At 50.3% G+C, this 25,967-nt stretch overlaps 3 protein-coding genes and 1 long non-coding RNA gene across 6 annotated transcripts in view; 3 read left to right on the top strand and 1 right to left on the bottom strand.

The window, feature by feature from the left end:
• The window catches only part of CCND3 (cyclin D3), a 58,837-nt gene extending 56,204 nt beyond the window's left edge, over positions 1-2,633 (top strand). For both annotated transcript variants that reach the window (XM_067531644.1, XM_067531643.1), the window contains exon 5: positions 2,113-2,633. In XM_067531644.1, coding sequence (XP_067387745.1) covers positions 2,113-2,283 — 171 coding nt within the window. In that variant the 3' untranslated portion in view covers positions 2,284-2,633. The remainder of the gene's footprint in view (positions 1-2,112) is intronic.
• A 1,996-nt stretch (positions 2,634-4,629) lies between these two features.
• Positions 4,630-15,699, top strand: LOC137142514 (uncharacterized). Its single transcript, XR_010916953.1, has 3 exons — positions 4,630-4,691; positions 10,409-10,544; positions 15,473-15,699. It is a non-coding gene; the product is annotated as an uncharacterized lncRNA (long non-coding RNA).
• BYSL (bystin like) lies at positions 9,397-15,932 on the bottom strand. Its single transcript, XM_067531926.1, has 7 exons — positions 15,446-15,932; positions 14,407-14,569; positions 13,603-13,741; positions 13,101-13,234; positions 11,900-12,060; positions 11,136-11,238; positions 9,397-10,156 (listed from the first exon to the last, which is right to left on the bottom strand). Exons 1-7 carry the CDS (start codon positions 15,723-15,725, stop codon positions 9,808-9,810), a joined length of 1,329 nt encoding a protein of 442 aa, XP_067388027.1. The 5' UTR covers positions 15,726-15,932; the 3' UTR covers positions 9,397-9,807.
• A 176-nt stretch (positions 15,933-16,108) lies between these two features.
• On the top strand, positions 16,109-25,691 carry MED20 (mediator complex subunit 20). Of its 2 annotated transcripts, none has more exons than XM_067531924.1 (4): positions 16,109-16,579; positions 18,656-18,810; positions 21,953-22,206; positions 24,376-25,691. In XM_067531924.1, the coding sequence occupies exons 1-4, from the start codon at positions 16,551-16,553 to the stop codon at positions 24,589-24,591; spliced, it is 654 nt and encodes a 217-aa protein (XP_067388025.1). In that variant the 5' UTR covers positions 16,109-16,550; the 3' UTR covers positions 24,592-25,691. The 2 variants fall into 2 exon arrangements, with proteins under 2 accessions (XP_067388025.1, XP_067388026.1); XM_067531925.1 differs by lacking the exon at positions 16,109-16,579 and adding an exon at positions 16,734-17,283.
• Positions 25,692-25,967: the final 276 nt, after the last annotated feature.

Raw genomic sequence — 25,967 nt, 5'->3', positions numbered from 1 at the left:
TAAATATGTGATCACCGAGGAGTTAGGTGCCGCCAGTTTACTACTTGACAAGTCTTTGCTCTCTGGTAAACATGCCCCATACAAGGTTTGATTGTGATTGTGTAGTATTAACCTGCCTGTCTCCCCAAGGATAGACTCTTCCTCCCCCTTTCCTTTAAGGCATGGGACCGCTTCTCATTTTTTAAATATGCATCTGGTGGAAGATGACAGGTTACAGAACAAGTATCGCGGGGGTGGGGGCAAGTGGCAGGGCAAGCTTCCCACAGCATACTCTGCCAGTGTACAAGGACCCTCCAGAAGGCAAGAGGAGAGCTCCCTCTCAATGCCTAGACAGTTCGTAGCATCTCTGCTGGTTGCGGTGGTGGCTTTTATAAGACGCAGACCTCCATCTCGGTTCCTAGTAGACCTAGCAGCTGAATTCAGAGAGGCCATCCAGCAGTGGCAGCTTCTGGTTACGGCCGACCTGTGCTGAACTTCAACCGGTGTCTCTTTGTTCATCCTCCATGCCCGCCCCTGCAGCCCATAGACATTGCCTGCATGCTGTCCCCTCTCCTCCTCCTGCCCTGGGTATAACACAGCAGGGAACTAGCCAAGAGGCTGTTGCTGGGGCCCGTGTACAGCTCTCTTCGCCTCGTTGCTGCGGGTAGAAGGCTAGAGGCTACGCTTACTGGAAATGACTTGGGGAAGGGGAGGTGGGTGTTGCTATTTTTGCTTGCCACATCCTCTGTCAGTTTCTAAGAACCAGTTGTGGATTCCTGGTAAGAGATTCTATGTGTGACACAATCCTGTGAACAGAGACGGCCCCGAGTCCAGCCTGGCTTTAGCCAGAACACCAGCTCTCGCCTATGCAAAATGCAACCTTCCCTCATCAGAAACCGGGGGCAGAGGGTGACCTCTGCCCTTCGTAGATGCAGGAGGCCCCAGACTCTGCTGCATCTTGTGCAGCATTCTGGTGAGTCACTGCAATCTAGTCAAACTGAAGGAGTTTCCTCATCCTGCCGAAGCTATAAGGGGATCATCTTCGATAAATGCAGCGCTCTGCTATCTAAAATCATTCTTGCTGCAAGGTATCCCTGATCTTGGGCATGACCCTCACACCAAGCATTGTACTAGCATCAGGATCCTTGAAAATGTTACCAAGGGATGCAGTATTGTGCTCCAGTGCATGACGAACCTAGGGAGAATCAGATTAAGCTCTCTGATGGTATAGAAAGTGTGGGAGCCGCATGAGGTGCCTACTTCATCATGTGGATGTGCCTGATCTTAGCAGAGTGTCAGTGTCCTCTGCAAAAATAATAGTTTTGCATGAGAGCCTTGGGTTGGGATAGTTGACTGGAGCATGAGACGTCTGGGTCTAGCTTTCATGGAAGGCATGGAGTTCAGTTGAAAACAGTTCCCAAATGTTCCTCACTTTACTAATTTCCCTCATATAGCACAGCTTGGTCCTCTATAGGAACTGAAGGACCACGATCTGTGGGTTTAATTTAATTCCACAAAAGGTGCCAGATACCGCAGTGATTTGTGACCCCCAAAGAACGTAGGCAGACCAGTCAGAGACTGAGCTCTGCGGGAGAAGAAATGGAATAGAGAGCGAGCATGTATGCAATTGCTGGAAGGTCCAGGTGACTAAAGAAACAAGCTTCTCTTTAAGTAATGAAGAGCTTCTTTCTGTGTTTAGACTAAGGCGTGTGCAGTCTGACATGGGTCCTGGTTCATGTTAGTAGTGTAGGTAAATACCAATGCAAAATCTATTTGGTTTCCTCTCTCAATAGAAGTAGGAAGAGCCATGATATCGTGGAGAAAGGGGTCATGTCTAAGGATTAGTGCTCCAGGACAAGCTGCACCCCTCCGTAGTGGGCCGTAAAAGTAACCTTGAGAATCCAATCGAGTGGGGAGAGGAGGTGGAGTCATTGCAGAGCATTTTCTTAGAAGGTGCCTAAAGAATGAACTCATAAAAAAGTTGGAGACATGCTGTCTAGGACTAAGTCCGTTTACATGCTCAGGCCTGAAATATAGGCCAGCACCTGTTTAGAGACATTGGCAGGGCTCTCTGATTTCCAAGAGGCAGAGTGGAATTGAAGCCTCTGGTCTTGTTTCTTTTCCCTCTCGCAGGACTGCCTGAAAGCGTGTCAGGAGCAGATTGAGGCAGCCTTAGCTGAGAGCCTGAAGCAGGCTTCCCAACCCCCGCAGGAATACAGCTCCACCAAGACTCCATACTACCCAGCCAGCCAGGACGTCAACATGACCAGCACGCCTACAGACGTCACAGACATCAACCTGTGATGAACCCCGTTTCCCCAGAGTCACCCAGCCCCATGAGAACGGGACCTCCTGCTGGAGACAAGAGAGGCCTTGTGGAACCTGCTGCCCATTAATTCCATCTGTCTGAAACACACTGGGGCCTCAGTCCACTCACCTGAGAGGCGGCAAGGACCCATCAGCTGTCCACCCATCAGCCCAGTAACATCAAAGGGGGGTGGGAGGACAGGTAGTAGTGGTGGTGACCCTTCAAGAGGAGGCTCAAGCGACTCTTGATGGGTTGGCATCTGTCAGTAGTTTGCTGTCCATACTGTTAACCTGCCTCGCCAAATGGTGGGGGGGGGGGGGGATTTTCATGGTGGCCAGGGGTTAAAATACAGCTGGGGAGGGGGTGAGAAAGCCTAACTTCAGTTTTAGGGAGTTTTTCAGTTGAGTTGGTCTTAAACAAAGTTGGTGCAATGTTGCTGTTAGGGTATCTCAGCCTCAACCCCAGCCAGCCCTTCCGTACGCATGTTAAGGGGTAGTTCTTTTATTATCCTGACTTTCGTGGTGAAGGAACATTCACCCAAAGCCTCCTGCGGTGGAGCAGCCCTCAGTCCATAGTACAACGCAGTGGCTTGGTTTGGGGCCTGGATGTTGGATTGATGGGGAGCCGTATGAAGAGAAATAACAGGAGCGAGTGACTCCATCTCCTCGCTGCTCAACATCAGGCTGGTTGGGTTCTCCTACTGGGGGGAATAGCAGGGTTGCTTCTGTTATTGTTAACTTAGAGAACAAGTGTATGGCCTTTTGTTTTGCACTTGCTTTGTGCAAGTGCTCCCTGTTTTGGGGATAAGTCTTAAGAGCCGGTACCTAAGGTAAAAGCCCTTGCAACAAGGAGACCTTTAGCGTGAGGCTTATTGGCGGGATGGCACAATTGTACTCAGCGCACCTGAACGACCTTAAATCGCCTTTGCTTTCTGCTGTTCCAAAAGAGGTGTTGACGAATTGCGCAGAAAAGAGACGACGAAATGGAAGATTTGCAACTTCTGGGTGGGAAATGGCTAGTTCCACGCATCCCTCCCTTCCAAAACAGTGCCTTTAGTGCCCTTTCACAGACCTCCATCAATCCTTTGTGCCACCAGGGCTCTCACTTGGAAATTAGTTAGTTCAGATGCCACTCTTATTTTCAAGTATATACTGATTGTGCTGCTATAGTCCTAAATTTTTATCAACGCCTCCAGAAGGTCACAAAACTAACTGGAAAAATAAAAAGCAGGAGGGTAATGGCAAGAGAGGGGGCAAATATAGAGTGTATGTATACACATTTTATATATATAAATATACACACACATACAGAATAGGCCATAAATACTTCCAAGCACTTACGGACTGAAAAAGACTTTTGTTGTTTTTGTTGTTCCTGTTTGTTAGTTTTCAAGAAGTTAAAAGGAATGCTGCTTTTATAAGAGAGATTCTTACAGATTATTATTTTATTAAAAGGCAGAAGCCAGCTGGACTCATGTCTGCTGAGATGGGAGGTAGAACACTGCTGCTTACCTTGACTTCTATACACTGGGGCTGTCTGACTCTCTGACTGTGTCGCCCTCCAGGGGGGGAAATGGGGAAAGGAACATGAATCACTCCTTCCTAGGATGCCACTGGAAACAGTCTTGTTTGTCAGGTGCAAAAACCTCAGGCTGCTTTTTACTTCCATCCCTGCCCCTCATCATGCTTTGCCTGATTTGCCAAAAAGGAAAGCTGTCTGCCACTGACTTCTGCTAGCTGTTCAAGTTAGGAGGGGATAGAATTTATGTTTGGGGGCTGTTTGTATAAAAGGAAAGATATATATATAAATGCGTTAATTTAAAAATAAAATTGTTTGAAATAATCATACGCAGAAATCTCAGTGCTGGGAAACCAGGTGAGAGCATATGATGTTGGAATAGAAGACTTACAAAAAATAAAAAAGTTAAAGTGTCTAAAGTTTCCCCTTTGAAAGACTGAGTTGGAGTGTCTTATTTTTGGAGTGCCTGCGGGGGCCATGTTCCTGTATACGAAGAGATCTATCTATCCAGGTTCTCACACTCCCAACAGCAGCAAAAATAATAGCTGTCTCTTTCTTTCTGATCCCTAGCCCAGAGTTTACAACCCACTCAAATGCAGGTGACCTAGTTCAGAAAGAGAGAGCCCACAGCTGAGGGGATCCACAGTTTGATTGGTCCCTCAGCTATGGGCTAATTTGCCATGTCAGTGTCCATTAAGTGGATTGTTCTTGAAGGACATTGGGGGAAGGAAGTGCCAAGTGTCAATAGGGTTCACATGGGAGAAGATATAAAGAAGAGGTGGGGAGGAGCAGAGCATAAGTTGTATTAAGAACAAAGCTGGAGGATGGGGTGGATGTGGACAAAGTCTTGAAGCAGAATGAATCCAGAATGAAGAATCCAAAGCAGGTGAGAGGGAAGCGGAGAGCAAGATTTCAGTGGGGTGGCGCAGTCAGTAGTAGCAGCAGCAACAGTTTGGACAGTGGCAAGATGAAAAATAAACCAGCCTTAAACTCACTGGAGAAGTGGCTCAACTAAACTGGAAGGCTGTATTAGAGAAAGACACTCCCGTACCCTGTGATCAGAACCCCAGCAACAGGTCGTAGTGGGAGTACATGGGAGAATGCAGGAAAACTTGGGCGCTCCAGTAACTGGGCTCCTTGAGAACATGCAGGCGTTTGCAGGCTGAAGACAAATTTCGAGCTGTACCTTACTTTGCTGATGCACCTGTTAGAGGCTAAATGAACCCCCCCTGCTGTAACTCTGTGAACATAGTTGGATGAACAGCTTGTCACCTTCGAAGTGGGACAGAGCTCAGAGTAGAAATACATATTTAAAAGTGTTTATGGAGGGTGGGAGGGTATGCTTGGATCAAGCCAGCTGGGTCTGGCGGGGGCAGGCTGTAGAAGACAGAGACTTTATAACTATCTACTGACTCTGAAGAATCTTTGCCAAATGGTTTTAGTACAACAAATACAACTTGCTGTGCTAAGGAGAGCGCATGGCAATTCTGCTGTGAGAGTCTAGAGTCTCTCTCCATTTTATCTACTTCTGACTTCTTTAAAGGAAGGAGATAAAATCAGGGAGTGTGGGAAAAGGGGCAGCTCTCACTAAGCATGCAGCCAGTGCAAGGTGGATGGGCTCCAGGCAAATTACCTAATTTTACATCTTCTATCAGAAAATATGATTTAAAAATGGTGCTTTCGTCCTCAGCTGCTCTTCTTCTGCATCTCAGAGGCGAGTTGCAGGTGTTAGTAGCCAACGAAACCTTTATCGCTGTTAAAACTGCAGGGCCAACACAGCTACAGGAGAGTGAGCTGAAGTCTGCTCCTCCCGCTGTATCACTAGCAGAATTTTCTGCCACCTTTCAATGGTGGGGCCAATCCCTTCTGCTGATGCGAAGGGCTGTACAGATGTCACTGAGGGCCTAACTGAGAGAGAATGGGAGTATGTGGTGTGCAGAAACTCTGACTGGTGGCAACACGTGAAGAAGCCCAGCTTGACTCTCAGATCCCATGCTGAGTTTGCAGGTTGTCGCATTTCATTACAGAGGGAGGGAAATGAGCTTTTTACGTGTCAATGATGAATGCTTGATCTGGACAAACATGGAACCCTGTAATGCCAGTCACTTTTCAGCGCTTACAGAACCCCCCCGAGTTTCCTGAGGGCTGCGAACAGATGTCTGGGGGGGCAAGACCACCCTGCCCTTCCCATGTTGCTAAATGATAGTGGGAAATCCCAGTTGCATGAGAGAGGGTCCCACCTGGAAAAAGCGGAGAATCACTAGTATAGAGCAATCCTAGCTGGGAGTGTTTTGCAAGAGTATGATCTTCCTGTGACGCTAGCGTGACTGAGCAGCTCCAAAGTAAGAATTAAAGCTAGTAGAGTCCCAGCTTTAAGTGGAGTGATAGCCACATTAAATATGGGTACAAGGCTGTAGTCTTAACAGGAACTGTGGGTTACAAAGTAAAGCAGAACACTGACACACATGGCCCAGGTGACACAGGGTAGGTGGGACAGCTAGCTGCACAGGGAAACTGGTGCCTCGAAATAATCAGCATGACTAGAGAAGCAGCTGCAGGGGAAAGTGCACTAGAGAGCACTGTTGGGGGGCTGGAGTTCTGGACAGCAGCAAGTGTGCTGCGTGGGGAAGGCAGCAGGCAGCGCATGGGTGTGCGAAGTGGGGTCGCTGGAGTGGCGGGGAAGGGCCCCCCTCCACTGAGGTGCAGCAGGGTGCATAGGAGGGGAGCATGCTGGAGAAAGGGGTACAGGGCAGGAGCACTGGGACTGGGGCACTGCCACGGGTGCCCCGCCAGGCACGGAGCTGCTCCCTGTAGTGACGGTCGTTTAGCCGTGGGTACCAGAAGCTCTTTGCATTTGGGGATTTCCCCCCTTCAAAGCCGCCACCTCGCCAAGCTGCTTTCTCACACTCCCCTGCGCAGCTCTGCCTGGCGCTGCCGGCTGTACTTTCCACGGAGCGCTGCGGGATCCTGGCTGACAGCAGGAGGGTTTGGGCTCTAGCTGCCTGAGCAAAGGTTGAGGTGGGGCTGAGGCAGAAGCCAGCTTAGCACCTTGCTTCCTCCCTGCCATTCTGCCTGGCAACAGCCCAGCCTGCAGGAAACCCTCCAGCAGCAAGAGAAACTTTTTCACCCTTTCGGGTATTTAACACATCTGAGCCATCCTGTTCTTCCCCTAAGGCCATGGAATGGGGAGCCTGGCTTCTGCCCCCTGGGGGTGACTCCTTCCCCCTGCAGACAAGGGCAGAAGCAGACTGACTCGTAAGCTTGTTTCACGTTCTTCAGTGCAGCCCGGGGTGGTGGGGGGACGTCTCACAGCAGGCCAAGCATGCCTGGCAGTGCATCTACTGATCCCCACATCACCTTAGTCTCCAGGGCTTTAGCACTTTGAAGCTTCCCTGTTCCCTCCAGGGTAGATCTTACCCCCACGGTACAAGGCTCAGTCTGCTAGCACCGTGAGTGGGGGTTAGCAATTGAACCCAGGCGTCCTGACCCTTTTGCACCCTAACCTCTCGCAGTCAGGTGGGGGCAGCGGGAGGATCTCTCCTCTCCCAACAGCTGGGGTGGCACCCAAGGAATTGGGGAGAGCAGTGGTGACATAGGGCCAGTTCTGCCAGCAGCTCTGCCAGCCCCTTTGTTTGCCTGCTGTGTTCTGCCACCTGGTGGGAGACGGAGATAGATGAACCCCAACTTGGTGTGAAAGCCTCTTAGTGGCTGTTAGGCAGAGAGGGGACAATTAAACAATGATCCGGCTGAACAGGCTAAGGGACAGGCTCTAAGCTGCCTGCATTGCTGGAGTGGGTGGGTACAATTGTCAGAAAGGCCATTGCCCTGCAAGGACTAAGGCCTGACACAGGCACAGCCTCCACTGACTTCAAGCCCACGGCTTTGCCCGTGTGGGGACTAGGCCCTGAACTTGCAGGGCGGTGAGGAGGTGGGATAAGCCGCCTGAGGACCACGGCTCAGCCACTTAAAGCTCCAGCTTTTAGCTGCCTCCAGCAGAATGGGTGGGTGTGGAAAGGGCTGCGTGGGTGACTTACTCTCACGCTCACTGATCTTCCAGAGCAACTGAGAGGGGGCAGACCCAAGGAGGCGTCTTCTTCAAATAACTAGCCCCCTTCCCTTGTTCCTCTCTAGGCGTGAGTCCAACTGCTGTTAGTTATTTGTAGCGCAGTAGTACCTACAGGCCCCAAGTATGGATCAGGCCCGGGCCTCGGTGAGCTAGGTACTGTACAGAGCGAAGTGTCTGTCTCCTTCCACCTCCTCTCTTGGCTGCCACTGCGGGAGCTGAAGTACGTGCTGAGCTGAAAGGAGCTGACTGCAGAAAAGGAGACTAGGTGCCTCTAAAGGATTAACAGTGGCTCAGGAGCCAATTGAAATCCAGGGAATGGGGGAGAGGGGAGGTGAGCGTTCAGTGCACATCACAACTGAGCCCTGAAAGGCTGCGTCAGGTCAGAGTTATGGGCCTCTTCTTTAGCCTGGGAGCTAACATCAATTTAACAGGCGAGTCCCACCGTCTGCCCCTGCACAGGAGCTGGGGGAGGGAGAAGTAACTTCCAGCTGGACAGGTGGAGAGAGGAAAAGCTCCAACAGGCGTTCTGGCCTCCTCTGTATCAGCGCACCTCCTCGAGGGGAAATGGCCAAGGCATGGTTAGGGCTTAAGAAGGGGGTGATCCACGGCTCAGCTGAGATCATCACACCCCCCAACTTTACACCATGTGCAGTGTGTGGACAAGTGACATCCTCAAGGGCACTGGCTACTATCACATCCTGTCAGAGGCTTATTCCCAGCCGCCTCCTCACCAAGATGCAGAACTGCTCCCCCCCCCACTGGCTGCAGGCTGCTATCAATCCCTTGCTCTGATAGAGCTGCTTTCATGGAAGCAGCCCAGAGTGCATCAGTGTGAAGCTGGGTAATTACAGAGTAACTGCCTTCCCCTGTGACCCTTCCTGCTAAACGCTACAGAGCGGATTGATGGCAGCACTGTGAATTGTTCAGCAATCTCCACGCTAGCGAGGGGCTGCCCTGAGGGAGCCAAACAAACCTGCTGCTCCATCCGCCTCCCTTGGAGCTAACCGCCCTTTGGACGCATTTCTCTTCCCGTCTTGCCTGGGGCTGCAGAAGCAGCACAGCGCCTACTGCACCTCGGACGGGGGAATGACTGATGCTGCTCACCGAGCAGAAACATCTGCAACTGCAAACGCAGACACCAGTCCTTCCCCAGGGCATCACCAACCAGCAGCCCAGATGCAGCTGGGAGAGAGCGATTTCCTTCCCTGCTGTGCAGGGGAACCGAGGGCTGCCTTTGAAATTTATCCTCAGTGAAATGAGGGATGAGTGGCAGAAGGCAGGCTCGGCGCATCGGGAGGGAGGGAAGAGCTCTTTAGCGTGCACCAAGACAGCGGGGCTGGTGGAGCAGAGCTGGGACCAGGGTAGATCACAGGCACTCTCAGTTACCACCGCCGAACGTGCCACCTCTTCCAGGAGGAAGGTTGGCTCCCTGCCACCTGGTGCAACATGCAGCTGCTGCCACTTCAAGGGGACAGTGAGTGACTGCATCCCTTTCAATTCCAGCAGACACTAGAGCACGCGCCAATTGTCCTGGGGAAAGATTTTATTCTCAGACACAGGAGCAGCCCAGCGCTCTTCACCCTCCCAGAGACACCAGAGATGGTGTCAGGCCACTAAGAACATGCTCTGATCTGAGGCAGCTTCCACTACTGCAGAGTTTAACTCCCAAGGAAGGTCCAGGTGAAGAGCACAGCCTGCTCCCACCCTGGGCTACAGGGAAGGAGTCTAGGGATCTCAGTGATGGACACACGCTTGCTTGGTTCCATCGGAGGGTAGAGCTCACCAGCTGAGCCCCTCATCCTCGTCCAGTGAAGAAGGCAGCAGTGGTGCAGAGTCCCCCTCAAGTGATGAGCCGTCAGACAAACGCTGGGCTGCAGCTTCTCACTGATGGAAAGAATCCCCTGGTCCCTGCAGTCCCCACTCCTCTCTCCCTGTCTCACTCCATCGCCACCGGCTGCAGCCCTTCCACGTCCCGAGACTTGGAGTTCACCAGCTCTCTCCGGATCTCCATGGAGATCTGTGGGTGGCAGTGGAACTTGAGCAGCTCCAGCAGGGACTCCTTCTGCTCCGAGGACAGATCCTCCTTGTAGCGCTGGGCGAAGGTCAGGAGGCACTGGTGCCACAGCACCGGCAAGGTGCGCCGGTCGGTCAGGAAGGCCAGGAAGTGGAAGACTAGGGCGTCCACCACACGGAAGGGCAGGGCGTACTTCTTGTCGATGAGGAGGCGCAGGAAGATGCTGCTGGCGCCGCTGTACTCCATCTCGGCAATCTTCAGCATGGCCGCGCTGCAGGGGGGAGAGCAGGGTCAAAGCGTGTGGGGAGGAAGACAGGGAAGACACGGGGCAGGTGCTTGTCGGTCACACACCAAGCCAAGTGCAGAGCTGTACCCGCGACTGGGCAGGGGGCGGGTCTGGGCACCTTCCAATAAGCACCCTGCACCTGTGGCATCTTCAGTTCAGAGCAGGTTTGTTTCTGGAGTCTCTGACCATTGCTCTTTCCCATGCAACCTTAAAACTTCCCCGCCACCTCTATTCTAGGGCCCGGGATTGAAGGCTGGTGACCACCACTGCTTTCCTAGTCCTTTGGGAAAGGCTGGAGCGACCATGGCACATCGGCGCCCATGAGGGCACTCGCAGACCGGGCAGCACCTTCCTCCCTCCCATCCCTGCAAATGTAAGTCGGTTCCCACTGAGTTGGAGGGACGTCAAGTACCCAGCCCAAGACTGTTCTCTAGCATCTGGCAGTCTCCCTACGTGCCCAGCCACTGTGCTAGCTCCCTCCCCGCTTCCAGACCCTGGGAAGACAGAAGCAAGAATAGCAGTAAGGGTCTGATCCTGCACGGCACCAAATCCTCTCCACTGCCACTGGAGTACGTGGGATAACCCAGCAGGGACACAGCCCACCTGCTAATACTGAGCTGCTGGGCTAGGAAACTCCCAGCTACCTGCAACGTGTAGCTGTGGCTGAACCGGTGCCTCTTGGCCAAGCTTCCCAGGGGGGAAGAGAGATTGGAATGGGGAGCAGTCTCCCCTGGGAAGTGATGGACGCCCTGTTGCTTGGGACTGGACACAGCCCTGGAACACACTGCAGGGGACCAGCCTTGTGCTGGAGTAGGTGGGACCTTGCAGATCTTTCCTAGCTCTGTGAAATGCCAGAGAGGCTTTCTGGCAGATCCATGACATTGCTGGGGGAGGAAATGGGAGAATATTCCCTCCCAATCCTTCCCCTGGGACACCAGCCCAGCCCTCCTCACCCCCACATTACCTGGAGTGAAGGACGGGGATTGAGCACTTGGCAAGAATGCTCCCTATGATGACGGCTTCCCGCAGCGTGCAGGTCCCCGACTCGCACAGGGGGATCAGGATCCCTGGGAGGGAGAGGGAAGAGAGTTGGACAACCGTGCTCTTAACGCAGTACGGCTGGACCTACAGGGCTTGGAGCCTGACCCGTCCCAGCTGATTGACCCCTGCCTCACGCATTCCCATCTCCCTGCACGCCCAGCCTGAGAGAATGCACTCCCCAGAAGGACATCCACGCCTCATCTCTGGGCACCCAACATCTGACACGAGCAACATAGCGGAGCAAAATGTTGCAGGAATCGCAGGATGTGCTGCACTCTCTCTCTTGTTCCTGCCATTCATCTAGTGCCAACCTCATCAATGGATAGCACACATAAATGGATACAGGGAATCAGTCATCCAAGAGGGTTTCTGCACCTCCCTTGGTTTTCTCTCATTGTTTCAGCATTCCTCCTTGTCTGTGCTGTTCCTCTTCAGAGAGCGTTTAGGGGTGGCTGTGTACACGAAAGAAGTTCACCATGCAAAATGAAAGGTTAAAAGTGCCGCTGCTAGAAGGCCAAAGAGCAAGTAGATAACCGAGTCCTCCACCCACTTCCTCCAGAAAACAACTCCTAACATAGCTGTGAAACAAGGAACACGTATACAACCCAGCCTGTGCCTGACCCCACTCAGTCAATGCCCTGGAAGACATACCCACCCTCCTCTTACTGCAACATGGTTTCTTCTTACCTTTGAACCAGGCTCCCGGCTTGAACAAAGCCTTCTTCAAAGCCATGTAGAGGTGGAAATTGAGGCGCTTGTACTCGGCGATGTCATCCCTCACTCGAGGAAGCAGCACCAAATTATAGAAGCGCTGGGCCATCCTCTCCTTCAGGTTGGATGAAAAGATCCTAGAAGGAATGATGGAGTGGGAAACTGAACTAAAGTTTCAGCCCCCTTCTCAGCTGCACCACTGAAGTCAAGTATGAAGCAGTGTCTAATATTCCTATCTGAGGGTCTCTCTCTCCCACCACGCACGTCCTAGTTTGCTGTTGGTTGTTTTATTACCCGGTGTTTGAAGCTTCCGTAGGAGAAGCCCAACAAGCGTTTGTGTGCGCACACGCTCTGCTGAAATCCACGCTGGATTGGTGTGGCCGAGGGGTGAGGGTAGAGAGAATGAGGAGTCAGGATGTCTGGGTTCTGCCACTCACTCGCATGGTGAACTGATCCCCTGTGCCTGATTTATAGAACAGGAACCATATGCCTACCTTCAGAAGAGGGGTAAGGCCCTGAGGCTCAGCTAGCGGGCTTGGAGATCTGGAGAGAGAAGTGCTACAGAAGTGCGTGGCGCTCTGCGTTACCTGTTGGGCTTAGTATCAGAGTCCAGGGGAATCAATGAAGAGACTAAACAGCTGCTTTTTAAAAACTGGTATCCCGGCTACTAGATTAGACTCCAGCTACTGCATCAGAGACTAAAGTCCTATACTCCCTTGTCTGACAAGAAGATTGTGCATTGCGTCTGTGTTAGAGCCCTGAGTAAAAAAACATTTTATAGTTTGGCATGTGAACCTGTAACATTGAAACCAGACACGCTTCCAGCTGTGGAGGCTTCCAGTGTCACAGGCTGAAGTTCTCCTGCAGACAGGATGAGCACCAAGTTAGAGGGCAGGATTCTGACCAGTGGATACAGCCATGGAGAATACACTGCAGGGAATCACCATGCACTGCATCAGGATGGAGTCAATCTAGCATCCATGAAATGCCAGATCTACAGCATTGGCATGGGATTCCTGAGGTGGCAAGTGGCTTGCATCCTCCATGGTTCAGCTGTGCTGACAGCAAGAGGTTGGTTTGGATTTCAGCGACATGGTGTGAGTTCATGGAAGGTACACAGTAAAACCCAAAATCAGTAAGTTACTGTCAGTAAAGCCACAGTGATTTATAATCATACCTAGTTGCCTGATACATGGCAGCTGCAGTCCATGTTTCTGGCGCTGTGACGTAAAGGATCTGCTCCCAATTCGACAGTGCTGGGATGATCTTAAATGCTTTGGGGAGTTTGCCACTCCTGTATTTGGACAGCACCTTTAAAACAAGAAGTACATGGAGTGTGGCCTAGTAGTACAAACAGGGACCTGGGAGCCAGAACTGTTGAGTACCATTACTAATGCCATGTGGATCACTCTGCGGCACCCTGCCTGCGTTCCCCTCTTCAGAGCGCGACACAACATTGCTATACAGTAACAACTGCCATGTCCGTCCTCCCCCCCAGAGATGGCTGCACAGCAGCAGTGGGTGAAGATATTTTTCAGCACAAGCCCCAAGGATAGAGACACAAGCCACAGTCATTTAAAATAGTGGCTGCTCAAGAACCTGGGTTCAGTTTGAGCTACGTCCTCATAGAGGTATGGCGTTTTGAAGCTGAATGCTGCTATAAATGCTATTGCTCATACTTCTCTGACACCCTTGTAGACCTCCAGCACCCGGGGGTCCAGCTGAGGCATGGGATGGCCCGATATTTCCGACATCACTGTCTCCACCTCCGTCTGCTTCTCCGTGATCTTCTCCATGATGATATCGGCTAGAGTGAGCCTAGCAGACACAGGGGAAGGAAACGACGTAGAGCTGGGATCTGGTCTTAGGACGGTATCAGCCTATTCTTTGGCAAACCAACCTGTAAAGGCAGCAGGGCCTAGGGGACTGGGAACTGCAATAGGACTCAGCAGACTTGAGTTCCACAGCCTGCTCTGCCACTGAGCTGCTGGGTGACCTTGGAAAGTCACTTCCCCTTTTTGTGCCTCTGTTTCCTCTCCCATCCTTTCTGCCTTGTCTATGTATGGTGCTTATCTCTATAGGGTACAGACTGTCTTACCGCGCATGGGCACAGCACCAATCACAAAGGGAATCCTGATCTCAGCTGGGGCCTCTAGGCATTACTACATATGGCTCCATGCACGTGTCATTTAGAGGAAATGAAGCATTATCGACTGCTTGGAGCACAGGACTCCTGGCTTCTATTCCTCGCTCTGCCTCAGCCTTGCTTTATGAGCTGGGCAAGACAATTCACCTCTACGCCTCACTCTCCTCAGCTGGAGAAGGGTGACAGAGCTTGAACCAACCCCGCTAAGCGGTCAGTTACCCTCTTCCACGTGCTGTTCTGAACTTTAACGCTACATGAGTGCAGGGCTGCAGGAGAAGCTGCCCACAGTACGGAAACATTTAGCTTGTATCTGCTGGCTCAGGGGTTTGTTTCCTACCTTAGCGGCGGATTCTTGTTCATGAACATTTCAATGGCTCGCTCGTCCTCGGGGTTCACCGTCACCTCCTCACAGTACTCCCCCTTTCCCAGGGATGCAGCCTTCTCCAGCGTGGGCCACTCCTCATCCTCTGCGTCAGAATCCCCACCATGTGATCCAGACCCTGAAATAAACCAGACACAGTTAAGGTTGGACAAATCAGGGGGCAACTTGCTTGCCAAGATGCAGCTGAACGAGCGCAATCCCCTTAGCTGGCCTCACTATGATCTCCAACCCTTTCCTCTCTGACACTGTGGGGCTAGTGAGGTGATTTGCAGAAGCCCCTGTCTCACAGTAGCCCAACATCCGCTAGAGAAAGGGGCACCAGAGATTTCCAGCAGCAGTCCAGCGGAAAGGGGCAGTCCGAATTTCCAGCCAGGGCCCAAAACTTGCTTATCCTCTGCCAATCGTCTAATGAACTATAGTGGTCTACCAGTAAGGTTGGAGCACAGCAGTGCACTTAAAACTTACACTGCCAACTTGACGCTTCATGGATTAAAGAGAGTTAAAAGCAGTTTCAGATCCCACACTGTTTAAAACGGATTTATGGTGAGCACTGCCATGTCCTGAACTGCCAGTACCACTTCCTGAAGCCTCCTGGGATTTTCTTGGGGAAAACAGGGAAAGATAGGCATGTGCTATCTACCTAGGCCCCAGTTTGGGCCCTCAGAGAGAGGAGGGAGAAATCAGGCTGTTAGTTACCTTCCCCACTCCCATGAGAATCTAGCCAGGGCTATTCTCTTCCCCATCAAACTTGCTATACAAAAGGGAAGCAGACAGGGTGGGGGGCTCAGTTGTCCCCACCCACCTGAAACTGACAGAAAGCAGAGATCAGGCTCATTAATAAGTGACAGAGCACCCCCAAAGCTAGCTCTGCTCTGCACTTCAACACGGAGGGGAGTTCACTCCAAGCAAAGGCTGGAGAACCAGCCCAGCTCACCCCCACCCCGCCCCACCACCTCCTGCGTGCTCAGTCCCCTTCTAGTCCGTCCCCACTCACCCAGCACCGTGGTCTTCTCCTTCCTAGGCTCGGTTCCTTTGCCAGGGCAGTGCTCGGCCTCCAGCTCCTCCTGTTGGATCCGAGCCTGCTCCAGGATCCTCCGAGACAGCTTCTCATCCACGTACTGGTCCTGCTGCTCCCCACCGCCATGCTGCCCCTCTCTGCCGCGCCTCTTCACCCGCGTGGTGGGCCTCACCGAGTCCCCTTGGATGATCTGCTCGGCCAGGGAGACGTTCCTGGCCGCCTCCCCTGCGCCCCTCCGCCGCTTGACCTTAGGCATGTTGATCGCCCAGGCCGCAGCTGGCGCAGGAAGCGCACGTGTCTAGCTGCCTGTGGGGGCTGGGCATAGGCGTGGGAAAGACAGCGGGAGCGGACCGGGACGGAGAACGTGCACTTCGCTACGCTGCGCTGGTGCTGCTGCCAGGCGGGCTAGAGAACGGAAAGGGACACCAAAGCGCATGCGCCTTCGCGTGACGTTGCGACGCCTGACGTTCCAAAACTGGCAACAGTATAGAATCCGCCCTGTCGCAAGGCTCGGCTCTTAAAGGCGCAGCCGTCCCATTTTTTCCTGTGCCTTCCAGGAACCTCCCCTTCGGGCAGGGCCTTCATTCTCTGCAGAGCCCTTCACCCTACGGAGAGCGAGCCCAGCTTTCAGCGCCGCAGAAAGAGGAGAAGGACTGACTGAGGTGACCCGCCTGTTAACTCCATGGAGATGCATTAGGCTGGAAGAGATTGGTGGAGGGGCAGGGGATGTCGGTCACTGGGCCAAATAATTCTCTAGAAGAGCCGCCCCTCCCAAACGGTGCCCTCTGCACGATGAAGGATGTTGCAGTGTGTCCCCCTATGGCGTTTGTCAATTCCCGCCTGTGTTTTTCTGCTGGGACGCTGGGGAGCATTGACACCTGCTCGTCTAAGAACCGTGGCTCTGGTTCTGCAGTCCTGTGCCAAGCATGTCTACTCGCAATCGGTGGTTCTCAGCCAGGGGTACGTCTCCCTGGGGGCACATCAGCTCGTCCAGCTGTTTGCCTAGGTTAACAACAGGCTACATACAAAGCACCGGCGAAGTCAGTACACACTCAGCGTTCATCCAGAGCGTGACTTGTTTATGCTGCTCTATGTAGGACAGCCTGAAACGTAAGTACGATGTTTATATTCCAACTGATGTATTTGATAACTGCATGGTAACGATGGGAGAGCAAGCCATCGCCCATTCACAGCGCGCGGTGACACTCTGCTACGTCTGTGTCTGAGTTTGCACGCCAGTTGTTTTTAAGTGAGGTGAGACTTGGGGGTCCCCGAGACCAATCCGACTCCTGGAAGGGGCACAGTAGCCTGGGAAGATTGACAGCCACTGCTGGGGGATATCGAGCAGGAGCAGCGCACACACACACACCAGCTCTGCACGGGAATTCGTTTACAGTCTTTAGCATCGCTGGTAATAACGTGCCCCTGGGCTCTTTAAAACCTGATTTTAATCCGCCCCCCTCCGGCGTTTGTGTATTGCCAGCTGCTGCTCACAGGTTTGAGCCACGGGTCCGCATAGCAGCGCGACTGCCCAGCACGCCCGGTGCTGTGACAGCAGGCGGCTGGCTGGCGGGGAGGGACTCCCGGCTTCCCCTCCTGAAACTCTTCTGCTGACATCATTTCCTGCGGGCTGCTGTTCACTGGGATAGGGCAGGGAGAAGCCAGGCTGCTTCCTTCCTCCCAGGAGAGAGACCCGTGCGAGTCACTGCTGCAAATATATTGCACATAGAATCAGCTGATCCTCCTCCTCCTCCTCCTCCACCGGGACGGATCCAGCCCCACGTGCAGACTGCAAGAAGCATGGGCGTCACCTGGTGGGACTTTCTATGTTGCGTGGCTTAAAAGGGGCCCTGTTTGGTGTGTGTGTGTGTGTAAGGGGGGGGGGGTCTTTATTTCCTTGCAATTAAGGTGACTGCACGATGGTTGTAGGCTGGCGCGTGTCTTCCGCGAGCAGCTCTGCTCCAGCAGGGTAGGTGCTGCTGGGGGCGTGCGGGCGCTGGGCCGGGCCGCGGGCAGAGGGGCGAGGACCTCAGCTAGCCTCCGCAGGGGAAGCATCGCCTACCGCCGGACCCCTCAGCCCCGCCGCTCTGGGAGGGACGGCCGTTCGCTGCTCTGCTCTGCCCCGGGCTCTCTCCGCCTGCACTGATGCCGGCTGGGAGCGCGCCGGGCCCGCGCCTGCAGCCTGGCTGGGGTTTGAGGTGTCTTGCTGCTCAGCCAGCACCCGCCGGCGCTGCACCCCCTCGGTCGTTCCGACACACGAGGCTGGGCGAGCCCCGACCCTGTTTCGGAGCGGGTGTTGGCAGAGAGAGAAGCTGCTGCTGAGCGAATGCAAAGAAGGGATTGGGTGGTGTTCCCACAGCCATCTAGCCGGGGGCTCTGTGAGCCCCAAGCGCTGTCCATTCGGCGGTGGCAATGTAAGGGCAAGGGAGGTGAGGGGCATGGAGGACGTGTGTTTAAAAACAGGAGGTAAATAAAGGCTTTGTACTGCTCGAGGGGGAAATAGGCGAGCTCTGAGGACGTCTGTAATCAAACGTTCCCTTTGCTTATCCGGAGCTTCCAGTGCACCAGCAAAAACCTCGTGTAAAACAAAATGCGCAGGATTCTTCTGTGTGACGCTTGTTTTAGACTGGTCTAGGGTGACAAGGAAAATTCTCTTTGCAGTGTCCATCTGCCCTGGCACTGGGCCAGCACGCACTGCTTTGGTACGTTGTGCAATGCCGATGCCTGTTACATTTACTCCGCCTGCCTTAGGGTGTTCTTAAATCCCTGTCACAGCTGTGCTGGGATGGCTGAGTGGTCCAGCAGGTCTTGTCCTGGGTGTTCTAACATCGCTGTGGGTTCAAATCCTGATCCTGACGTATCTCTTTAATGGCTGGATGTCTTTCTAAAAGCCATGCTAGAGCTCAAATAGAAGTTTATGCATTTGATAGAAAAAATACTGGGTAAAATTCTCTGCCCTGTGTTGTTCAGGAGGTCAGACTAGACTGTCGCAGTGGTCTCTTCTGGCCTTAAAGTGTACGAGGGAAGCATCTAAGTACTCTACAGATCAGATAACTATCATGTATGTTGGCTTCTAATCTCTATTCTAGACTTCCTAAGTACCTTGACTGGCTGAATTTGGTTAACATATATCTATGTATGCAGTGACTGAATCTTTTCTGTCGCTTCCCTTTTTTAATATGACAGTGTGTCTCAGATGCCTGTGGCGGAGGGGAAGAGCGTCCAGCAAACCGTCGAAATCCTAACAAGGAAATTGGAGCTGCTGGGAGCAGAGAAACAAGGAACGTTTTGTGTGGATTGTGAGACCTACCATACCGCTGCCTCCACCATGGGCAACCAAGGTCTGCATTTCACTTCATTTCACAGGAAATAATTGCTCATTTATTTTCTGGCAAGGAAGCTGGCAGCGCCAGCTCTGAGGTTGAGTCTCCATCTCACTGATGGCTTTTTCTTCTTCTTTTCTCCAGCGATTCTGTCCAGGGTGTCACTACCAAAATGACTTTGTGGTAGCTGTAGGGAAGAAAAGTAAAATAGGGGCCAGATGTGCCTGGGTTTTGTTCTCAGATCTGCCACACATTCATTGTGTGTCCCTGGGCAAGTTGTTGCTAATCACTGTGCCTTTTTCCCTATGTGTAAAATGTAAACAACAACACTGACCTACCTCACGTGGGGTTGGGTGCCTTGATTGCTGGTAGTAAAACACTTGGTGGTCTTTGGAGGAAAGATGTTCCATAAATAAGATGATTATTCACCCTCCCAAAAGCTTTAACACAGAGTTAAGATGGATCTGTGGTGCCTTGTACCTTCCAGAAAGTTGAATGCACCTGTACTTAAACTGCTGAAAACCAGGAAGTACAGAGTTATGGTATACACCAGTTTTCCCTGTTTGAGTGAAGCCCCAAACTCACCATTACAGACACTGTAGTAATCTGTCCTTCTGCCTGTTATTCTGAAAGGGTACAAGGAAATGCTAGTCAACCTTAACTGTTAACAAGGATTTTAGATAGTGAATTTCCCTTGTTTTCCTAGGAAGACCATAGAATGGTGTTGTGACTCTTTTAAAGGGGAGCGGGGGCTGTATCTCCAGAAACACTTTCTTAAACAGCTTCAGATTTAGACCCTGAACCCTGCCCTGGTTCCTCATGATGCACAGTGATTTTTTTCAAGACTATCTGACTGAGCATGTGGATTACAGAGTGCTAAAAAAAGTGACTCAAGGAACTAGTTGCACCTCATAGTGTTACTTATAGCAGAGCTGTATCTCTAGAGGTCAGCAGCGAGCCTGTGCATCCGTGCTTCTGTCTGGTCTGTGAATTTGCCTGGCTTCACTGTTGCCTATGCAGCGTTCTCTGTTAAGACCGGGCTCTGTGGCTCAAGGTACTTCTTGCAACGTGGCCCTGCTGTTGGATTTTGCTGATCACTTCCAAGCTATTTGCATATAAGAAAAGTAACAGAAGTTTGATTTGGGTGATTTACATGGAGGGGAGTCTTGTCTGCAGAAATCTGCTAAAGAGCTAGTTCTTAATATAGGCTGCTGCACAGTTTCATAGCTCCTAGTTCTAAAGCCCCATGTAAACCAGTTATAAAGAATACATTTTCCTTGAATACCCAAAAGAGCTTTCTGCTGATGGTATGCTTTATTGGTTAGCGAATCAACAGTGATCTAAGATATAGTTGAGGTATTTTTCCTTTGTCACCTATATTTTAAAAAAAAGAACTTCCCTTCACAACAAAGTAAAGGCGATGTGGTAAGGCATATTCTTGCATCAAGCTCCCATTAAGAGTCTAATTCTGGTTGTTGGATTTGGAGTGCAGGTGGTGTTGGTGGCCTGTGATAAACAGGTGGTCAGATAGGATGATTTGGTTGGTCCCTTCTAGCCTTATAGAGCCACAGCATTTAATAGCAACAGTGTGTGTAAATTCTCATGTATCGGAATTAGAGTAGATCCCTAAATCTTCAGGATGTGTGTATTTTCTAAACACGTGCCGTGGGCAGAAAGCATGTTGGGCCCTGAGTCAGTGACTGACCACACCTGGACACATCCCTGCACCCAGATAGACTTCAGTGGAGCTCAGCGGGAGTGCACAGGTTCCCCTGCACAGAGTCACTGTGATTCTCTCATGTGTGTCACAGTTCCCCTTGTTATTGCCTTCTCACTCTGGAATGTGCTGGTAGTGATTGGCTGCTGGCCTGTACTAGCGCCAATTATGATACCAGGCCATGCAACATAGCCCCTCCCCACCCCCCCCAGCTTAGCTGTGCTGGCCAGAATGAGAGTTGAGACAAGACTCACCCCATTTCCCCCTGTACACCTGCTCCAGGGCTGGACAAGGACAGTAAGCAGGTGCCCAGACCTAAGACCTAGATGGGCAAAGGGATTCTTTATTTCCTCTAAATCTCTTGCATGGGAGTATGTCTAAGTCACAGTCTAGCCCTGTGTTATTTATAATGCCTTTGCACCACATTGGAACCCCCTTACGTGTGTGAGGAATTACTTATGCAGGTAATCCCATTGACGTCACTACCATTGTTCATATAACTGCTCGTTAGCAATCTGGCCCCTAGGTTGTTAAAGCAGAAAGAGTACTAGAAATCCAAGGTACTCATCACTGTCCATGCTCTTTCTTTACATTTTGCCTTTCTTTCATCTTGGACAGTGTAAATCAATGTCACTTCTGTCTATAAGTCAGTTTCTGTTTCAGTGCTGCAGGTTTTTGGTTGTGTCTATGGCATGAGTGGAGCAGGGGTTATTTGTCTAAAATATGCTTCCACTGGGATTATAAAACCAAAATGGAAACGTTCCTGTTTTTCTTAAGTTTTGTAGAAGCGATGGTTGTGGGAAGGTTCTAAGGTTTTTCCCCAGTACCTAAATTTTGGTCCAAAAATGAGTTGACAGTGCCCCTTTTAAAGAGTAAAGTTGCTGAAAATGGAAGAAAACCTGGCTCCAAATATTAAATTTGTTAGAGTTGGGCTTCTTTTTACAAAGGGCAGAGGGCATCCAGTGTACATGCTCTCTTTATTAGACATTAAATACCTTCAGTTCAGTCGGCAGTTCCCATCTCCCTTCCCCAGGAAAATATCCCATTTCCCAAGCTGACGTGTGAGTGAATTGGTTAATGGAGATACAGTGACAAAGTTAGCAGTCTGATGGCTTTCTCAAATAATCAGTGCAAAATACGTTTGTAAATTTGAGTTTTTGGCTCATACGTCTCAGTGGGCACAGGAAATACAGAGATCAGGACATGCTGTGGAATGGCAGAAATGAGTTAATACAGTTAATGTAGCTGTGTGAGATTTTCTTTTTGTTTTGTTTTTAAATCATCTCGCGTCCAAAATAACATTAAACATGCATGAGTAATATCGAAATCCTGAAATAAAATTGACAAGGACAAAGGAAAAGCGAACAGATGTTTCTTCTTGAAAGCATGTAAGAGGGGAGAAGCAACATTTTTACAGCTAAAATACCATTGTTCTTGTTCCAGGGCAGGCTGGCAAGCTGATGTATGTGATGCATAACTCTGAATACCCCCTCAGCTGTTTCGCTCTCTTTGAAAATGGCCCCTGCCTCATAGCAGATGCCAATTTTGACGTCCTGATGGTGAAACTGAAAGGCTTCTTCCAAAATGCCAAGGCGAACAAGATAGAGAGCCGGGGCACACGGTACCAGTACTGTGACTTCTTGGTGAAGGTTGGCACTGTTACCATGGGGCCCAGTGCCCGGGGAATATCTGTGGAGGTAAGGCTGTTTGTTCCTTGATGTGATGAAATGCACAACAGACAAGGACTCAACCAGCTCAGTGTGAGCCTTGTATAAGGCCCTGAGTCAGCAAAGCACTCAAGCACGTACTTCTGTCTCAATGACTTCATTAAGTTAAGCTGGTGCATAAGTGCTTTGCTGGATCAGGGCCTAAATCCCTATATAGATTTTCATTTTTCTGTAGTTCTAGTAAAGGATGGTTACTTACAACCAAAGTCAGGAAAACTTAGGGCCCCGATCCTGGAAAAAGTTCAGCATTTGCTGCCCTCATGCTTAAAATTTAAGCATGTGCGTATGAGTTGGCAGGATCAGGGCCTTTCAGGGGCATGATGTGATTAAGGCACAGAACTAGCAGTTAGGATGTCTGTGGTTTATTTGTGGTTCTCCCATAGACTCACTCAGGCAAGTCATTGTGGGTTTTGCCTTTCCTTCCCATCCCCCCCCAAACACTTCCCTGCTTTAGCGAAATATGGAAATGGACAGGTCAGTTGCACACAACTGCAGTGTGTAGGGGGAATGTTTCTTTGTTTAAACAAAACTGTTCCCACTGAAATGGGGGGGGGGGGAGGTGAGTGATAATGGTTTTGTGATAAGTGTCAGAGATCAGGGCCCCATTCTTATAGGTACATACACTTGATGTTCTCAGCCCCAAAGAGCTTACAATGCAGGATCAGAGTGTAAGTATATGCCAACAGACAACTTATACTCACTGTTAGACAGAGGGAGCATGATTAGGGTCTTAATGAGCATCAGTTGTAGCACAGCAGCTTCCTAAATACTGTCGGGTACATTGTAGGCATCACAGCAGAGGCAGGTTAGAAGGATGATGCATTGGCTTTGCCGATTTTTCATGGGGAGATCTTCTAGTGTGTCTGAAATGATGTGGGGAAAAGTACAAAGGTGTCTGAGGGGAAAAATAGGACTGATGGATAATAACGGCTGGCATCATTAGCAGAATAGAGGCATGTGTTGAAGGCTCAGTAGTGTATGAGAATAGTAGATGGGGCTGTGCTAAGCTATGAAGTGGCCTCTGAAAGTGAAGATGAGTAGTTTTGTTTTGGATGCAGTGGAAAAGGGGAGCCAGATTTTTGTCTCTTTTTCTAAATACTTTTAAACCCTGTTTTACAAATATTTGATTAATAACCTCATTGGACATATCTAAACATGCATTTCAACATTCCTAGTCAATAGACAGAGAGATGAAGTAATAACGTCGTTATATTTCAGTAGAATAAACATAGTTGCTATAACAATAGCAGCATTTCTATTGATCTTTGCTTTAGCAGAAGCTTGCTTTATGCTAAACTTGTGTTTGGGACCCAATTTGAGCTGCCTGTCTTGGTTTTAATTAAATAGGTTTCCCAAAGTACATGTCTGGTCTTAATCCTGCTTACAAGCAACGCCCTCACCCCACCCCTGTAGAGTAAGGCAAGCTGGGTTTGGTGAATCGTGAGATTCATCAGCATGCAGAGGAGAGGATATAATTATCAGATCCCCAGTTGTAGGTAATCATTCTTGCCAGCTTGTGAGGATGGTTTTGCTTTTTAAATAGGTGAATTTAATGCCTGGTGAAAATGCAGCTGTTGGTAGCATATTCTGAGCAAGTGTCCGCAGCTCTCTGTCGGATTTTCTTTTTTACATACTCTCACAATCTTCCAATCCCCCTCACTTCTGACATGCAACATCCTTGTTATTCCAGTCCTAAGTCCCTCCTAGACAGAGTGGCAATGGAACCAAGATCTGCAAAGGCGAAAAGTTAGTGCATTAACCTCTGCTGTGCCATCTAGCCCCTCAAGTACTTGGGTCGCTTAATAATAATGATGCCTCTGCAGCTCTCTGATAACCTTTTACTTCCCTCATTCCCATTGCTTTTGTAAATAAGACTAAGGCGAGTTCTTTGCATGTTTTCCAAGGTGCTGTCTTGTTCAATTTTTTTCCTCCTTCACTTATTTGATAAACATCTCCTTTTAGTTTGCTTATATGAGGAGAATTGTATATCCCTTTGTCTCCAAAGGAGTAAAGAGTTCTGTATCCGGGTTCAAACCGCCAGTCAATATGTATATTTTTGGAAGGGGAGGAGAGCGAATTGTCTCCTGCATGGTTATTGTCTGCTGTTCCGTGCTTCAGTGCTCCTGTTTCTGTTGCCAGGTGGAATACTGCCCATGTGTGGTAGCCAACGACTGCTGGAACCTGCTAATGGAGTTCATGCAAAGCTTCATGGGGAATCACGCTCCTGGAATCCCAGCCGTGTTTGGCAACAAGCATGACAGCATCTACGGCCCAGGTGACACGATGGCTCAGTACATGGAACTGTTCAACAAGATCCGCAAACAGCAGCAGGTGCCTGTGGCTGGGATCAGATGAAGACCACTCCAGGAGACCTTTTTTAAAGTGACAATATCCTCTTTCCTGATTGTCCTCGTGGATCAGAGCCCATTGCTCTGTAATGTCCTCATGAAGTCTCCCCCTGAAGAAAAAAGCTATTCATCTCCCTATAGCAGGGGCAGAAACAGTTTTTTTCCTACCTCCAAGCTTAGCTCTCGAATATAATGTGTGTTTCTTCTTCTCCCCATCCCTTATTCAGTGCTTCCAGTGGCTAGCCCATTGGCACTGGGGTGTCTCAATGAAATGGAAATGCTTGATTCTGAGGGTAACTGTTGTACTGCAGAAGGATAAAGTAGAAATGCCAGCTATGTGCGCACACGGGCAGGGTTTTATTGTCCCTCATTTTCCTTGGCTGCTGACTGTCGAATGTGGGTTTTGTGGATATTCATGCGAAAGCATTTTGGTACCACTTCAATTTAATTAAAAAAAAAAAAAAAAAAGGCTTATTTTCATATGAGGGGTGGCCAAACTTATTGATCCCGCCCCCCCCTTCCCCCACCCCCGATCCTCCTCGAATTCTCTGCCCCACCACCCTGCCGCAGGGCAGAAGCTCCGAACTCCCCACCCCAGTCTGGTGGGCAGAGAAGGGAGGAGGGTAATAAGGGGCTCCGCGATCTGTACTTTAACTATAAAAGAGCCACGTGCGGCTCATGTGCCACAGTTTGGCCACTCCTATCACATGAGGATGTGGAGTCTTTATATCCAGCAAGGGTGGTGTGTATGTGTATGTGTTTTTGTTTTTTGTTTTTTAAACAAATGTGTTTAACGAATGGTAAAGAAGTTATTTCTTAGCCGAGTTTCTTTGATTTTGTTGAGGAGCTTTACACCCTCCAAAGAAAATAATTTCCTTTTGTGGCAAAATCTCTTATGAATTCTTTGCTGGCTCCTTATGGTTATGTGCTTAACTTGCCAACATCTTTTATAGTTGATGAGAGGATTAAAATCTTCCGGCTTTCTGATGATACCAGTGGAATCTGGTAGTCTTGCAGGATTCATCTCATCTGTTGATACCTTTTTAAAAATGAGGCAGAAACTTTGTATCTGATAAAATTGATAAAGATCCCTTTGCTTTAAATCTCTACTCGCCTGCGAAGTCCTATTGGTGTCAGTGGGGCTGCTAAGGTGAGTAAGGGTTTGCAAGGAGAAGACTGAAGATTTACCGCAGGGCTTGAATATCATGCAGCAGGGATTTACTTATCTGGATGGAAAGCTGGGGAAATTCTTTCCCTTTAAGCTATTGGTGCCCTTGGCTCGCAAGATTGAGTAGCTTCCTGGCTGGGGACTGTAAATTTCCTCTCTCTCCTCTATATTTTTCTGTGGTTTGTGTTACCATTTGCTAATTAGATAGCCACATG

The sequence above is a fragment of the Emydura macquarii genome, unplaced genomic scaffold (genome assembly GCF_026122565.2).
Source record: "Emydura macquarii macquarii isolate MOO-44397 ecotype Brisbane River unplaced genomic scaffold, CSIRO-AGI_Emac_v2 contig_3220, whole genome shotgun sequence".
NCBI classification, from domain to species: Eukaryota; Metazoa; Chordata; order Testudines; family Chelidae; genus Emydura; species Emydura macquarii.
Note: the sequence above shows the minus strand (reverse complement) of the source record. Positions and strands in the feature narration are given on the sequence as shown.

Bases quoted from the DNA above. Each gene is read 5' to 3' on its own strand.
- MED20 (XM_067531924.1), top strand. From the start codon at position 16,551: ATGCTGCTCTATGTAGGACAGCCTGAAAC. The intron at 16,580-18,655 runs GTAAGTACGATG...TTAATATGACAG, and splicing joins TATGTAGGACAGCCTGAAAC to TGTGTCTCAGATGCCTGTGG. The intron at 18,811-21,952 runs GTCTGCATTTCA...TTCTTGTTCCAG, and splicing joins CTCCACCATGGGCAACCAAG to GGCAGGCTGGCAAGCTGATG.
- BYSL (XM_067531926.1), bottom strand. From the start codon at position 15,725: ATGCCTAAGGTCAAGCGGCGGAGGGGCGCAGGGGAGGCGGCCAGGAAC. The intron at 13,742-14,406 runs GTAGGAAACAAA...TGTGTCTGCTAG, and splicing joins AACAAGAATCCGCCGCTAAG to GCTCACTCTAGCCGATATCA. The intron at 11,239-11,899 runs GTAAGAAGAAAC...TCTCCCTCCCAG, and splicing joins GCCGGGAGCCTGGTTCAAAG to GGATCCTGATCCCCCTGTGC.